Source organism: Giraffa tippelskirchi, chromosome 4 (assembly GCF_054371585.1).
Source record: "Giraffa tippelskirchi isolate mGirTip1 chromosome 4, T2T-mGirTip1v1.2.pri, whole genome shotgun sequence".
NCBI lineage: Eukaryota > Metazoa > Chordata > Mammalia > Artiodactyla > Giraffidae > Giraffa > Giraffa tippelskirchi.
Window position 1 is genome coordinate 189627219 of NC_137278.1, and position 16580 is coordinate 189643798.

The following is a 16580-nucleotide window of genomic DNA, read 5'->3' on the forward strand; positions in this document are numbered from 1 at the left end:
TTGATGTGTTGAGACAAGAACTGAGAGAGAAATGAACCAACCTGACATACTTTTCTAGATACTCTGAACTTTGGTGATGAGGCATAACTGCTGTGATATTATCAGAAGTTTCAACTTAAAAATATTTTAAGTTGCTGGAAAAAAAAATCAGAATTTCCAAGAACAAGATTTCATTTCCCTTCACAGTTAAATATGAATCAGAAAGAGTAAGTTTGGGAAAGATTCACAAGTAAAACAATTACCCCAAGGACTGAGAACAGAGGAAGGGTGTTCAGACTAGAAAAGGAAGTGACTAAGAGAGACAGTTTCATAGGACACTTGTGGTGAATGAACTTAGCTCCCTGCAACCTCTTCTTGATCCATGTCATTGAATACTGTTAGCTCCTTTTCTAAGAGTAGTCATTTGGATTCACTGCAGACTGAAATAGCGTGGATTGAGGATCTGATGCCTTTAGAAGAGAAAAACATAGACGATCTGTGACCCCAACAGGTATAATTTTTAGAGTGGCTGATTTCAAGTGTGCAGTGGAAAAGCAGCAAAGAGAAGCCTCTTTCTTTTTGCACTTTGCAGATATTGTGTTTTTTTAAACTTTTTATTTTGTGTTGGAATATAGCCACTTAAAATGTTGTGACAGTTTCAGGTGAACAGCAAAGGGACTCAATGATACACATACGTGTATTCATTCTCCCCCAAATTCCCCTCCCATCCAGGCTGCCATGTAACACTGAGTAGAGTTCCCTATGCTATACAGTAGGTTCTTGTTGTTTATCCATTTTAAATATAGCTGTGTGGACATGTCCATCCCAAACCCCCTAACTCCTCCCCATCCCCCACTCCTGGCAACAGTAAGTTTGTTCTCTTAAGTTGGTGAGTCAAAGAGAGGCTTTGTTTTGGCAGTCTCCCTACTGTTCTGCTTCGTGGCAGCCCCTTCTGGGTGAGGTCTATCAGCAGTGCCAGATGAACCCAACACAGGCTCACCTTGTGGTGGCATGTTCCCAGGGACCTGCACCAGCCAATCATATCACTCACAATGGGAGGCTGCAGCTCAAGATAATACTGTTTGACCCCAAACATCATACAGGGCATGCCTTTTCCTGCTTTGCTAAGGAAGTTTAAGGTTGAGCTGGTGAGCCTGACCCTTAATAAGCCTTTGGAATTTCCCCACATATAAACTAGACCAGGATTTTTTTTTTTAAATTGGGAACTAACTTGCGTTCACTTTAGAATCCCTTATTTGGTGCGCAAGTCTGGCTGTTCAACAGTGGTTCCAGCTTTACAAGTGAGTTGAATTCTTCTCTCGGAAAAACTGCTAGTTGGTGGTGGTCAACAGAAGTCTCGAGATACACGTGGGAGAGGAGAGTTCTTGCTGAGACTTACTCCAAGAGAAAAACTTCAAAGGGGCATCCTGAAAGCTGATTTCAGGATGGAGCTGCGAGGGCAAAGAAGCTCTCTGCACACAAACAAATGCTGTCCCTTGACCAATCGTTGCAGAAGGATTCTTCTAGCAAATACTGCAGCCTCTGTGGTGAGAATCTGGCTCCTGAGGGGGCAGCTTCTTCTGCTGCTGTGCTCTGGTCTGCAGAGACCCACGGTAAGTTATGGTGGAAGAAGTGATCTCTTTATGATCAGGGCTCCGTTGGTGCATCCTCCTGGTGATAACCTTTAAATGACCTTTAGTTCCTTGGGATAGGGGCTTCCTAATGGCTCAGACCATAAAGAATCTGCCCGCAATGCAGGAGACCCAGGTTCGATCCCTGGGTCAGTAAGATCCCCTGGAGAAGGGAATGGCAACCCACTCCAGTATTCTTGCTGGAGAATCCCATGGACAGAGGAGCCTGGCAGGCTACTGTCCATGGGGTTGCAAAGAATCAGACACTACTGAGCAACTAACACTACTACTACTACCCTTGGGATATAATTGCATTTAGACATTTTAATAAGTAATGCTAGCAAAGAGGGTTGAACACAATTATTAAAAATTGCAGACTTCTTAGTTTGTAGATTTGGCATCACATGAATGAGAGACATGGGGCTTCCCAGGTGGCGATAGTGGTAAAGAACCTACCTGCCAATGCATGAGACATAAGAGATGCAGGTTTGATCCCTGGGTTAGGAAGATCCCCTGAAGGAGGGCATAGCAACCCAGTCCAGGTTGCCTGGAGAATCCCATGGACAGAGGAGCTTGGCAGGCTACGGTCCATAGGTTCACAAAGAGTTGGACATGACTAAAGCAACTTAGCATACACACATGCAAGCTAGAAACATAGCATTATTTTTTGTTTTGGATTTTTTGGTGGTTTTTTTGGCTGTGCCAGGTGGCATGCAAGATCTTAGTTCCCTGACTAGGGTTCAAACCTGTGCCCCCTGCAGTGGAAATGTAGAATCTTAAGCACTGAACCACCACGGAAGTCTCAGCATTAATTTTTTACTCTCCATAAAATTTGCATAAAAGACTACATCTGTAGGACAAATAATGCAAAATAAACCAAGTCTTTCTGGCTTTGGCTTCCCTGGTAGCTCAGACAGTAAAGAATCCTACCAGCAATGACGGAGACCTGGGTTAGATCCCTAGGTTGAGAAGATCCCCTGGAGAAGGGAATGGCTATATACTCCACTATTCTTGCCTGGAGAATTCCATGGACAGAGGAACCTGGTGAGCTACAGTCCATGGGGTTGCAAAGAGTCAGACACAACTGAACGACTAATACTTTCACTATCTGACATTAGCCATATCATATGCTGCTGCTGCTGCTGCTAAGTCGCTTCAGTCGTGTCCGACTCTGTGCGACCCCATAGACGGCAGCCCACCAGACTCTGCTGTCCCTGGGATTCTCCAGGCAAGAATACTGGGGTGGGTTGCCATTGCCTTCTCCAAGCCACATCATATAGATCAACTCAAAAGAAGCATTATAAAGTTCTATATGACCTCATGTTAAGAGAAAACAGCATACCGATTTGATATCTAGTAATAGATTAAAGTTTTGGAGTGCATGAGGTTTGACAGAAGGTATTTTCCTTTTGCTTTTGGCTTAGATATATTCTGTAGAACTGTTTGTAAACCTGCTGTGAAGAGTCATTGGTTAAAATCATTTAAGCAGTCTTAAAATTTTGTTCCAATTTACACAAACTAGTTGACTTCTTGCCATAAATAACATAGCAAAAATACCCAATGGTATGTTTTTGAGTTGCAGCTGCTGCACTGTTGACACTCATTGGATAGAATTTTATCTCTTTATATGTTCCTTAATAAGTACTGTTTATTAAGAAAGCATCATTTCTTTGCCAAGAAGGAAACATTTTGGAATTCAGATAACTGAAGAATATGGCTTTCAGTTATGGGTGGATGATACTTAATGAACTTGTCTTCAAATCTCTAACTTCTATTTATTTATTCATTTATTTTGAAGGTGAAAAAGTGTTGCTTAGTAGTTTCTCAGTCTTGTCTGACTGTCTGTGACCTCATGGACTATAGCCCAACAGACTCCTTTGCCCGTGAAATTTTCCAGGCAAGAATACTGGAGGGGGCTGCCATTTCCTTTTCCACAGGATCTTCCTGATCCATGGATTGAACCTGGGTCTCCTGAATTGCAGGCAGACTCTTTACTATCTGAGCCACCAGGGAATCCCATGTATTTTGAAGTCACTAACTTTATTGTGGTAAACTTAATATGCACTAGATATCAATAAGTAATATTCCATTGGCTCCCTATGACAGAATGCCTTTTTCCCACTCCTCATTTCTATTAATAAGAGGAGAGACTTTCCCGGGAACCCTACTGACCTCTGTCCAGCTCTTTCCTCATGCTGCTCCCCTGGAAATGGGCAGATTTACTTGACTGGTAGTGTCAGGAAGAATAACTGGGTATACTGCATTTGACTCTGCTCCTCTTCCTCCTGGGAGTTAGCCCCACGGCAAAAGGCATGAGTTATGAGTTCCTCCATGACAAGAATCCCACCTGGACAGGCTGCAATCCAATACCGCCTGCAGCTAAGGGGGGCAAGTCAACTCATTTTGGGGTTTACCCAAAGCCCACCAGCCATCAGACCTAAAGATGGGTGTTTCAACAAGTTCTCATTCAGTAGCAAAGATTGTATGTTAGCCTTCATATTTCAAGTCCTGGGCAGAGGAGAGAGTTGTCATAGCCCCCTTAGAGAACTCAACATCACTCATCACTGAAGTCATTTTTTGTTGTTTTGGTTTGGTTTGGTTTTGCTTTTGTTTTGGAAGAAATGAATGGCATGAGGGATCCTTGTTCCATGACCAGGGATCCAAACTGTGCTTCCAGCAGTGAAGATGCAGAGGCTTAACTACTGGACTACCAGGGAAGTCTCAAAGACTTCTAATACAGTCTTTAGCTGTTCATAAAAGAGATATTCCCTATAACATCAATGTGAGAATGTGAAGGGGTCAGAAAAAGAAACAGAAAATATAGTTAAACTTTAAGATTATTATTTTTTCTTCAAAATATTCAGTGTACAAAAAGACTTGCAGTGATACAGAAGAGTCACTTTCTCCGTGGGGGATGAGGATATTTGTGTTTTTAGCAGTATTTGTCAAACTAAATTCAATATCTAACATGGGTCACGGACACAGGAAGGACTGGAGCAGTGTAATGGCTATGAGTGAAACTTATTTCAGCAGATACTGATTTTGAGGAAACGGCTTGGTCTTAAAGAGTATAGCAAATAAAGCAAATCAGCTACCACACTGCAAAAATTAAAAAAAAAAACAAAACAAAAACAGAAACCTCAATTAAATAGAGTCAGAAGACCAGAAGGGGGAGCTCTTACTCCCAGGATTTGTGTGTGTGCGCTTAGTCCCTTGCTGCTGCTGCTGCTGCTGCTGCTGCTAAGTCGCCTCAGTCGTGTCAGACTCTCTGCGACCCCATAGACGGCAGCCCACCAGGCTCCCCCGTCCCTGGGATTCTCCAGGCAAGAACACTGGAGCGGGTTGCCATTTCCTTCTCCAATGCACGAAAGTGAAAAGTGAAAGTGAAGTTGCTCAGTCGTGTCCGACTCTTCGCGACCCCATGGACTGCAGCCCACCAGGCTCCTCCGTCCATGGGATTCTCCAGGCAAGAGTACTGGAGTGGCCGTGTCCAATTCTTTGCGATCCTTTGGACTGTAGCCCACCAGGCACCTCCATCTATGGGATTTCCCAGGCAAGAATGCCGGAGCGGGTTGCCATTTCCTTTTCCAGGGTATCTTCCCAGGGATCAAACCCACATCTCCACTGTCTCCTGCATTGCATCTTCCCTGGTGGCTCAGAGGTTAAAGTGTCTCCCCTCAATGCGGGAGACCTGGGTTCAATCCCTGGGTTGGGAAGACCCCCTGGAGAAGGAAATGGCAACCCACTCCAGCATTCTTGCCTGGAGAATCCCATGGACGGAGGAGCCTGGTGGGCTATAGTCCAGGAGGTTGCAAAGAGTCGGACACGACTGAGCAACTTCACTTTCACTTTCTCTTGGGGAAGCCTTGATCCCGGGATAGTAGAGCTCAACAGGAAGAAGAGAAGCACTTCTTCCTTCCTGGCAAAGTGAGTGTGAAAGTCATTCAGTCGTGTCTGACTCTTTGTGACCCCATGGACTATACAGTCATGGAATTTTCCATGCCAGAATACTGGAGTGGGTAGACTTTCCCTTCTGCAGGGGATCTTCCCAACCCAGGAATCGAACCAGGGTCTCCTGCATTGCAGGCGGATTCTTTAGCAACTGAGCTATCAGGGAAGCCCCGGAAGCCCCTTTCCTGGCAAGGACTGGGCCAATGAAAAGCCATGAACTCTGTTTGCTATATCCTTCCATCTTCCGTTTCTTCTCTAGGAAAGTGTTTTTCTCCCCTTGCCCTGTTAGGACCTGTACATGGTGCACCGTGGTTACAAACCCTAATTGCAACTCTTTGCTGATCCTGAATAAACCTATCTTTGCTGGAGAAATACCTGGCAGTCTATTTATTTCAGGTCAACAAGATTCACCATCTGATTTGAAAAATTATAATCAAGATTCTTCTTTCCTTATTGCTGTTCAGTCACGCAATCTTGTCCGGTTTTAACTGTTGCTTCTTAACCTGCATACAGGTTTCTCAGGAGGCAGGTAAGGTGGTCTGGTATTCCCATCTCTTTGGTTGGGATGGGGAGGGAGGTGGGTGGGGGGTCCGGGAAGGGGAACACATGTAAACCCATGGCTGATTCATGTCAATGTATGGCAAAAACTATTACAATATTGTAAAGTAATTAGCCCCCAACTAAAATAAATAAATTTATAAAAAAAAATAAAAATAAAAATAACCAGCTAAAAAAAAAAAAAAAAAAAAGAATTTTCCAGTTTGTTGTGATTCATACAGTCAAAGGCTTTAGCATAGTCAGTGAAGCAGAAGAAGATGTTTTTCTGGAATTCTCTTGCTTTTTCTATGATCCAACAGATGTTGGCAATTTGATCTCTGATTCCTCTGCCTTTGCTAAATTTAGTTTGTACATCTGGACGTTATTGGTTCAAGTTGAAAGCTAGCTTGAAAGATTTTGAGAATTACCTTGCTAGCATGTGAAATTCTTTCCTTATAGATTGCAGTTAAAATCGACTTCGACTTGGCACCAAATTCCTTTGATGATCAGTACCAAGGCTGCAGCCAACAAGTCATGGAGATGCTGCTTCAAGGGAATTATTTCACCGAAGAACTAGAATCCAGTAAGCATTACCGCAAGGCCTGGAATCAAGTACACATAAACTGGTTGAACCAAGAAAAACCTCTCCCCGGGAACATGACTATTACACATGCTGTGGCTGTCTTGGTTTATTTATCGGATGACAGAGTTCACTTAGACTTCTCCAGAGCCATGGCCAGTGCTGCTGGGTCTCCACAGCAGTATAAACATTCATTCCGTTTCAAATATCTACACTACTTCCTGACCTCAGCAATCCAGCTGCTGAGGAAAGAGATTGTCTCGAGGAAAGACTCTCTGTGTTACGAGGTGCAGCATGAGTTGAAGGGCGTTTACTTGCAAGCCCCCGTGGGTGCCATTGTTCGCTTTGGCCAATTCCTCTCCACCTCCCCAGCAAGAGAACAGGCACAGAGGTTTGGGAACCAAACTCTCTTTACCATGTTGACCTGCCTGGGGGCACCGGTACAAAACTTCTCTCTCAAGAAGGTCTTGGTCCCTCCCTATGAGCTGTTCAAAGTTGTCAATGCAAGCTACCATCCAAGAGGAAATTGGTTGCAATTGCTGTCAAATGGGACCCAAAGCATGTACAACTGTCAGCTGCTAAAAGGTATTGTTATTGATCCAAATTCAATTCACTGTAACCAGGATTGGGATTTCCCTAGTGGCTCAGTTGGTAAGGAGACCACCTGCAGTGCGGGAGACCCAGATTGGGAAGATCCCCTGGAGAGGGGCATGGCAACCCATTCCAGTATTCTTGCCTGGGAAATCCCCATGCACAGAGGAGCCTGGTGGGCTACAATCCGTCGGGTTACAAAGAGTTGAACATGACTGAGCGACTAAACCACATACATTACTAGGATCACAGGCCACTATTTTTTTTTAAATCTTGTCAAAAAAGTAATTTTAATTTTTTTCTTTTTTAAAAAAGTTTTATTGGAGTATAGTTGATTTATAATGTTGTGTTAGTTTCAGGTGTGCAGTAAAATGAATTGGTTATACATACACATATACCTATTCTTTTTCAGATTCTTTTTCCATAAAGGTTATTACAGAGTACTAAGTAGAGTTCCCTGTGCTGAACAATAGGTCCTTATTAGTTATCATTTTGTACACAGTAATGTGTATGTGGGGGCTTCCCTACTAGCTCAGTTGGTAAAGAATCTACCTGCAATACGAGAGATCTGGGTTTGATCCCTGTGTTGGAAAGATCCCCTGGAGGAGGGTACGGCAACCCACTCCAGTATTCTTGTCTGAAGAATCCCTGTGGACAGAAGAGTCTGGCGGGCTACAGTCTGTAGGGTCGCAAAAAGTTGGACATGACTGATTCGACTCACACACACACACACACACACACACACACACACACACACACACACAGAGTATATATGTCAATCCCAATCTTCCAATTTATCTCTCCCCCCATCTCCCCCCTTGTAACCATAAATTTGTTTTCTGCATCACTATTCTTTTGTAAACGTTATTTTTCGAGTGGGCTTGTGGGGGAAAGGCCAAAAATATGTATATTGGCTTTCAGTAACGACAAGACAAAAAGTCATTTCAAGCAGAAAAAACATATACTGAATTTCAGAGATTTCAAACAATCTGGTATATTCAGGTAAATTTCAAAATTCTGGACAACCAGAGTGTAAGATGTAGGAATAAGCCAGGAGTAGAAAAGGAGTAGGAAATGGATTTGGGCTGGAGAGATCTGATGGGGCCAGTTTGTAAAAACTCTTGTATTTCACGCCAAGGATTTTCAAACTTCATGCCGTAAGCAGTGAGAAATCATTAGAGTCTGTAAGGAGTGGCGTATCAGTCAGATCAGTATTTTAGCAGGAGCCCTGATGCTGGGAAAGATTGAAGGCAGAAGGAGAAGAGGGAGACAGAGGATGAGATGGTTGGATGGCATCACCGACTCAATGGACATGAACTTGGGCAGACTCCAGGAGATGGGAAGGGACAGGGAGGCCTGGTGTGCTGCAGTCCATGGCATCGCAAGGAGTCAGACACGACTTGGCAACTAAATAACAGAACAACTGATGATACCATGAAAAATGAACTGAAGTAGGAGAAATTAGTTATCACAATATAAACATGTGTTAAGCTCTTTTATAGAAACACATACGACTGATTCCATTTTATCCTTGTATGTTGCCAGCCACAGTCATTTGATGGAACAAACGCAGCGAAAATTCTATAGCAAAGGCTGTGCCCTGTTTGATTCAGAAAGAGGAAGACTACCCTGATCGACATGTGTGTTCGTTTACAAAGTCAACTGTTACTCATCTACAGTGTCTACCTTTGAAATATCCCCGACTCTTCCTCTACTCCATCATCATGGCTACTGTGAATAACTCAGCCCATCAACATTTCTCAGCATGTTAAGGCTGCAGCGTTGCAATGGTCTTCACACTGGTATCCCTGCCGAGGTCAAGATCCTGCTCACTCTGGCCTATCTGTAAACACAGACCGAGGGAGAGGTGCTCTACCAGGACTTTCATCCACACCCTTTTCTCCTTGGCAGCAGGGAAGATAGCAGTAATGAATGGCATGTGTTTCTGCTCCACAGACCCAAGAGATTAATGTTTATAGAGAAGAATGAAAAACTAGGGTTGAATGTGAATGAAATAGTGAGCTTTTGATAATACATGAGAATATCCATAGCCAGGTTCTAGGATTTTCCGGAATTGCATCTGCCTGGAATACTGTGACTTCATTCTCATCATTTGAGATAGATAGCTTTGCTACTGGGCTTCCCTGGTAGCTCCACTGGTAAAGAATCAGCCTGCAATGCAGGAGACCTGGGTTCGATCCTTGGGTTGGGGAGAACCCCTGGAGGAGGACATGGCAACCCACTCCAGTATTCTTGCCTGGAGAATCCCATGGAGAGAGGAACCTTGTGGGCTACAGTCCATGGGGTCACAGAGAGTCAGACACGACTGAGGGACTAAGCACAGTCTTGCTACTATTCACCTGTCTCTATTGGTTACACACACACACACACAAATCTGACAGCCTTCAGAATGTTTTCAGCTATTCACTGCAGCGTTTTTGATTTTGTTCTTGTTTCTGGAGGTTTTCATTCCTTAGTGGGAAAGCTCTTTTTGAAATTTTTCCTGTGCTGTGTGCTCAGTCACACAGTCATGTCCGACTCTTTATGGTCCCATGGACAATAGCCCACCAGGCTTCTCTGTCCATGAAATTCTTCGTGGAAGAATACTGAAGTGAGTTGCCTTTCCTTCTCCAGGGGACCTTCCCAACTTAGGGATCGAACCCGTGTCCCTTGTGTCTCCTGCATTGGCAGGTGGCTTCTTTACCACTAGCACCACCTGGGAAGCCCAAAATTTCTTGTTGTTCTTTGTTCAGTTCCTAAGCCGTGTCCGACTCTTTGCAATCACAAGGACTGTAGCACGCCAGGCTTCCCTATCCTTCACTATCTCCAGGAGTTTGCTCAAACTCATGTCCATTGAGTTGGTGATGTCATCCAACCATCTCATCCTCTGTCACCCCCTTCTTCTCCTGCCTTCAATCTTTCCCAGCATCAGGGTCTTTTCCAATGAGTTGGCCCTTCACATCAGGTGGCCAAAGTATTGGAGATTCAGTGAATATTCAGGGTTGATTTCCACTAGGATTGACTGGTTTGATCTCTCTGCTGCCCAAGGGACTCTAAACAGTCTTCTCCAGCACCACAATGTGAAAGCATCTATTCTTGGGTGTTCAGCCTAGCCATTCCCTTCTGCAGGGGATCTTCCCAACTCGGTGATCAAACTCACATCTTCTGCATTGCAGGCAGATTCTTTACCATCTGAGCCACTAGGGAAGTACTCAAATTTCTGAAGTCATTTCTATTAACTGATAAGTGACACTTTGCTTATCCCAACATCCTGGAGCAGTATTAGATTGATGCAAACATGAACAGTGGGAGGAGGGAGATGGCGTGTGTTTTTCATATCTGGGAGTCCTTCATTGGGAAGAGGGAGGAAGGTCAGTGGACTCTCAAGCCCCATTTTTCTAGATGGCTGGTGTTGTACACATCACTACTCCTGGCCAGTCACCTGGATAATCACTAACCTCAGCCCGGGGAATTCACAGTATCTAATTTCTCATGAAACTGGAATCCTCTCAGGAGATTGTTTTCTATTCTTTCAATTTTTTCACCAGCAGAAGTCATAAACTAGTCTATATATTATTTTTATTTATTTATTTATTTGGCTGTGCCCTGCAACATGTGGGATCCTAGTTCCCCACCGAGGGATCAAACCCAGATCCCCTGCACTGGAAGCTGAGTCTTAACCACTGGACCACCAGGGAAGTCCCATTATTTTATATCCTAAAAAGGCCCTTTGAGCCGGTGACTTACATTTCATTTCCAGTTCCCTCTTAATCTGCCAGATGTAATATGCGAAAAACAACATGAAGGCTTTTAAAATGGGTCAACCTGGGACACTGCGTTTCTCCCAACGACAGTAGACAGTAGATTAAAGAGCAGAGCTTCTTCAGTCCTTCAATGTATTTCAAAATTGCTTCCATTAACTTGCAACTGAAGTTCTCAGGTTCAAAGAGTTCCCAAGAATCTGTCACCTTCAGAGAGTCACAAGGTCAAACTGGTAGCATACTACACTGAAGGAAGTAAATTTGCAAAAGAAAAATTGTTAAAAGACAGTCTAAATGAACAGCTTTTTCTTCTAATTCTTCTCCCACCCCTCATGTGACCTATATTTGTTACCATAGAAACAGATGTTTTCATACCCATTGGAAAATTCAAAATACGTTATGTTAGGTATTTGTCCTTAAATGTTGCTTCTTTCAGCAGAATAATCAGTGCCAAAAATCTCTAGACACACAAATACATGCTCTGTTCTGTACCATTGGATTCACAAAGAAGTGTGGTTTATTTGTTAAAATCTTTCACATAATTAAAATTCTTAAGTACGCTTCTAGAAAAAATATAGTCAATTGTTTGCAGTCAGCGTGGGTTTACATGTTAATCTTGCCAGTTACTAGCAGTGAGAATACAGGCAAATGGCTTATTCTCTCTGTGCCTCATTTCCTTGATATGTAAAATGGGAATAATTAAAAAAAAAAAAAACTACCTTATAAGATTCTGTTGAAGAGAAAATGAATGAATGCATGCAAAAGCTCTTAGAACCATAAGCTACTATTACCATTACCATGGCTTCCCTGATAGCTCAGTTGGCAAAGAATCTGCCTGCAATGCAGGAGACCCCGGTTTGAATCCTGAGTTGGGAAGATCCGCTGGAGAGTGATAGGCTACCCACTCCAGTATTCTTGGGCTTCCCTTGTGGCTCAACAGGTAAAGAATCTGCTGCAATATGGCAGACCTGAGTTTGATCCCTGGGTTGGGAAGATCCCCTGGAGAAGGAAAAGGCTACCTACTCCAGTATTCTGGTCTGGAGTTACTTACGACTGAGCGACTTTCATCTTTATTAACTTACTCCTTCCTATTTTCTTTTACTTTGGGCTTCAATTATCCCAAAGTAGTTTACCCAATTTGTGACATTATGCTTTTCTTGAAGTTCAGTGTCCATCTGAAATGAATGGGTGGAAGAATAAGTAATGGAATGAATCTGGGAGATGGACCACAAAGCATGATGGGAAGAACAGGTGATGGAGCCAGTGAGAGCTGGGCATTTGTTAATAGCTCTATGCCTGGGTGCTATGTCACCTCAGTCGTGTCTGACTCTGCAATCCTATAGACTGCAGCCCACCAGGCTCCTCTGTCCTTGGAATTCTCCAGGCAAGAATACTGGAGTGAGTTGCCATGCCTTCCTCCAGGGGATCTTCCCGACCCAGGGATGTAAAAAACTCATTTTACATCTGAGAAAACTGAGTCCCAATGAAAGTAACAAAAATTATCAAAGTCAAGCATCTAAGGGTAAAGCTTCAATACCAAAGCTTTGTTGTTTTTCAGTCACCCAGTCATGTCTGACTCTTTGCAACCCCATGGACAGCAGCATTCCAGGTCTCCCTGTCCCTCACCATCTACCAGAGTTTGCCCAAGTCCATGTTCCTTGCATTGATGATGCCGTCCAGCCATCTCATCCTCTGACACCCTCTTCTCCTTCTGCCCTTGATTTTTCCCAGCATCAGGGACTTTTCCAATGAGTCGTCAGTCATATGTTCTCATCAGATGACCAAAATACTGGAGCTTCAGCTTCAGCATTAGTCCTTCCAGTAAATATTCAGAGTTCATCTCCCTTAAGATTGACTGGTTTGCTCTCCTTGCTCTCCAAAGGACTTTCAGGAGTCTTCTCCAGCACCACAGTTCAAAAGCATCAATTCTTTGGTATTGTGCCTTCTTTATGGTCCAGCTGTCACAACAGTACGTGACCACTGGGAAGACCATAGATAGCCTTGACTATACAGACCTTTGTCAGCAGAAGTAATGCCTCTGCTTTTCAACACACTGTCTAGGTTTTTCATCGCTTTCCTGCCAAGAAGCAATCATCTCCTGATTTCATGGCTGCAGTCACCATCCACAGTGATTTTGTAGCTCAAGAAGAAGAAATCTGTCACTACTTCCACTTTTTTCTCTTCTATTTGCCATACAGTAATGGGGCCAGATGCCATGATCTTAGTTTTTTTTTAATATTTAGTCTTAAGCTGGCTCTTTCACTCTCCCCCTTCACCCTCATCAAGAGGCTCTTTGATTAACAAAGCTAATCACCCCCAAATCAAGATCTTTCACTGTTATATTGTTTTCTTGTCAGTCAATATTTTCTGACAACTCTTCAGTAGAATCTTACTCCATGAAAAAATGAGAAAGGTGAGAAAGGGTGGGGTTAGAGGTCCTTGTGATCTCTAGTCTCAACGAAGAGAAAACAAAACAGAAAACACGTAAGAATCATTCTAATGAGTGACCTGCTAAAGTGATATTAATGGCTCTTAGTCCCTTTGAGAATTCAAATAGTACAATTTTAACATAAACTTTGACAAAAGCTTAGAAATATGCTTGCATTCTTAATTTGTTTGTCTAAGAGAAAACAAAACAGAAAACACGTAAGAATCATTCTAATGAGTGACCTGCTAAAGTGATATTAATGGCTCTTAGTCCCTTTGAGAATTCAAATAGTACAATTTTAACATAAACTTTGACAAAAGCTTAGAAATATGCTTGCATTCTTAATTTGTTTGTCTAAGAAAATTAGGGTTTTGAAATTTATGGTAAGTATATGTAGAATTCCAAATAGAAATCCCTAGAAATTCTAGGGATCTTATATGTTACATGAAAGTGGTGGAAAAATATTTCTCCATTATCTGGTCATCCTATCAAACAATATGGTCAAATACTGAGGCAATCACAGAGTTGAATGGCTTTCTATCTCAATGTCTTTTCTACACTAATAATCAGTGAAGACTAGTTGAAAAGGAGATTCCATTCTTTATTTAGAGCATATTTTAAAGGTTTCCATCCTCCATCTCATCCAATATTCTCATCCCATTGTATTCCCGATTAGTATAATAAGTATCGCTTCCATCAGCCACACCTTACTGTCTTCTAACCTTTCCCGTGAAGTGTGTGTCCATGTAGGCACACACAGACACACAAACACAACTCAAGCAGGATTGTATGAATACTTTTTGCTCACCTTGTAATTAAAAAAAAAAAAATGACTGGACATGCAATATATGTAGAGACCATACAGTGGTTAAAAATACAGAGTTGAGAGTCTGCCTTGCCCTGCAAAGGATACCAGCTTGACCCCTGGTCCGGGAAGACCCCACAGGCAGCCAAGCAACTAAGCCTGTGCACAGCTACTGAAGCACCTGTGTTCTAGAGCCGGTGCTCCACGAGAGAAGACACTGCAGTGAGAAGTTTGCCCATGCAGCAACGAAGACCCAGCACAGCCATAAATAACTACAGAAATAAAAGCTTTTAAATATATATAGCTCGAACCTGACTGCCTAAATTTGATGGCTGCCTCCACTGCATACTAGATGCATGACGTTTGACAAGTTTCTTCACATCTCTGTCACAGCTTTATCAAATAAAAAAATGAAGACAATGAGGATAAATACCTCATAGTTTTGTTGTGTGGATTAAATGAGTTAATTTACAGCAAGTGCTTAAAAAGATCCCAGAACAGAATAAGCCTTTAAACAATGTTAGCTTTCATAATGGTGATGAAGATGAGGATAATGGTAATGGTAATGGTAATAATTCTGCTGCTGATGATAATAAAGACGTAAAATTGGGAGATCTCTACCATCAACTTCTATTATCAACCCTGAGGTACACCTTTTATCATCTTGGGACCTAAGTGATCTGTGTTGTCATTTAGAAAAATCTAAGAGAGAATACATTTTTTAAAAGTAGCTAGCTTCAGTCCTTCCCTGGTGGTCCAGTGGTTACGACACTGCTCTTCCAGTGCAAGGGGGGCAGGTTTGATCCTTCGTCGGGGAGCTAAGATCCTGCATGCCACATGATGTGGCGAGAAAAAAAAAAAAGTCATCTTATTAAAAAAGACTACACACCTTTAAAAACCAGTAGTTTCAAATATTTTTTGTTACAAATTTTCTAAGTTTAAGACAAGAATCAAAGGAGAAATGAAGTAGATTTTTTAGGGAAAAAAAAAAAACCTCTGTTACCTGAAACATCGCTAATTCTTTTTTTGTTTGTTTTCACAGCTTCCAGCAGAAAGTGCATTCCTACTCCTCTAGTTATTGCTTCTCTCTCCTTTTTGACCAGTGTCATCATCTGTTCCAAAAGTGGAGCATAAAGGAAGCTTATGGTTTTGCCCCTCCTGTACCCTTTTGCTTTATTCCAGTCAGGGCACCCTGAATACCCATAGAGAATCAATCTGCTGAGCTATCAGCTGATGTAGAACTGGCTCAGTCCACTGCCTATGAGTAGGCCTGTAAGTATATTTCTTCTCCATGGATACAAGGAGTCACGTTGGATAGAAAATGACTCATTAGGAGCCTGTGAGATACAATCAGTGTACTTTATTGGAATTAGGGCTGGGAGTGGGGTAGGGGCCTTTTTTATTTCAGCGGAGATTAGTGAAAGCAGAATATGAACCTAGAGCCTCTAGCAGCTCTCTTGCCACCAAAAAGAGAGACTCTACCTCCCTAGCTAACACAATGAAAGAGAAGCAGCGAAATGAAAAGAAAGTAAATCCTGATGACAGTCTATGTGCGCCTAGATCCAACTTTATGATACTGGATACCCTGAGCTTTTTCATCACATAAATCAATAAATTATATTTCTGCCTTAATAGTTTGAATTAAATTTTCTATCTCAGTTGAAGGAATTTTATGATGAATACAAAGACTTTCCCTTATTTTTTATTTACCAATCCTAAATATTAAGAACACATCAGAAATACTTGAGCTCCTCTGTCCACAGAATTCTCCAGGTAAGATTCTAGAGTGAGTTGCTGTTCTCTTCTCCAGGGGATCTTGCCAACCCAGGGATCAAACCAGGGTCTCCTGCATTGCAGGCAGATTCTTTACTGTTTGAGTCACCAGGAAAGCCCAAATATTAGGAACACATCAGAGATACCTGAGTTAGCAAAGGACAAATTCTTCATCAAAGAATTTGATGAGCCCCAAGGAAAACTAAATACGTGAATTTTCTTTAAAGATTTTTTTTCCCCTGCTCTCAAGCAATTTTATAATTTTGTTAGAGAATTTTATCAGCATTCAAGACAAAGCTAGTGTAGTCTTGTTATCAACCAGGGTCCTTGGCCATCCTCAATCAACAGAAATTGTCTAGAGACCAGACAAGAAATTCAGACAAGGCTTTATTGTGCTTCCCTGGTGGCTCAGACAGTAAAGCATCTGCCTGCAATGCAGGAGATCTGGGTTTGATCCCTGGGTCATGAAGATCCCCCGGAGAAGGAAATGCCAATCCACTCCAGTACTCTTGCCTGGAAAATTCCAAGGACGGAGGAGCCTAGT

The 16580-nt window shown here is 42.5% G+C and overlaps 1 protein-coding gene across 3 annotated transcripts; it reads left to right on the top strand.

Annotated features, from left to right (window-relative positions):
* The first annotated feature begins 1308 nt into the window (after positions 1-1308).
* On the top strand, positions 1309-15895 carry ART4 (ADP-ribosyltransferase 4 (inactive) (Dombrock blood group)). Of its 3 annotated transcripts, none has more exons than XM_081589192.1 (4): positions 1335-1596; positions 5051-5058; positions 6558-7263; positions 15306-15895. In XM_081589192.1, exons 1-4 carry the CDS (start codon positions 1425-1427, stop codon positions 15395-15397), a joined length of 978 nt encoding a protein of 325 aa, XP_081445318.1. In that variant the 5' UTR covers positions 1335-1424; the 3' UTR covers positions 15398-15895. The 3 variants fall into 3 exon arrangements, with proteins under 3 accessions (XP_081445319.1, XP_081445318.1, XP_081445317.1); XM_081589191.1 differs by lacking the exon at positions 5051-5058 and adding an exon at positions 6084-6095 and having other exon boundaries at positions 1335-1592; XM_081589193.1 differs by lacking the exon at positions 5051-5058 and having other exon boundaries at positions 1309-1592.
* The last annotated feature ends 685 nt before the right edge of the window (positions 15896-16580 follow it).

Bases quoted from the DNA above. Each gene is read 5' to 3' on its own strand.
- ART4 (XM_081589192.1), top strand. From the start codon at position 1,425: ATGGAGCTGCGAGGGCAAAGAAGCTCTCTGCACACAAACAAATGCTGT. The intron at 7,264-15,305 runs GTATTGTTATTG...TTGTTTTCACAG, and splicing joins CAACTGTCAGCTGCTAAAAG to CTTCCAGCAGAAAGTGCATT.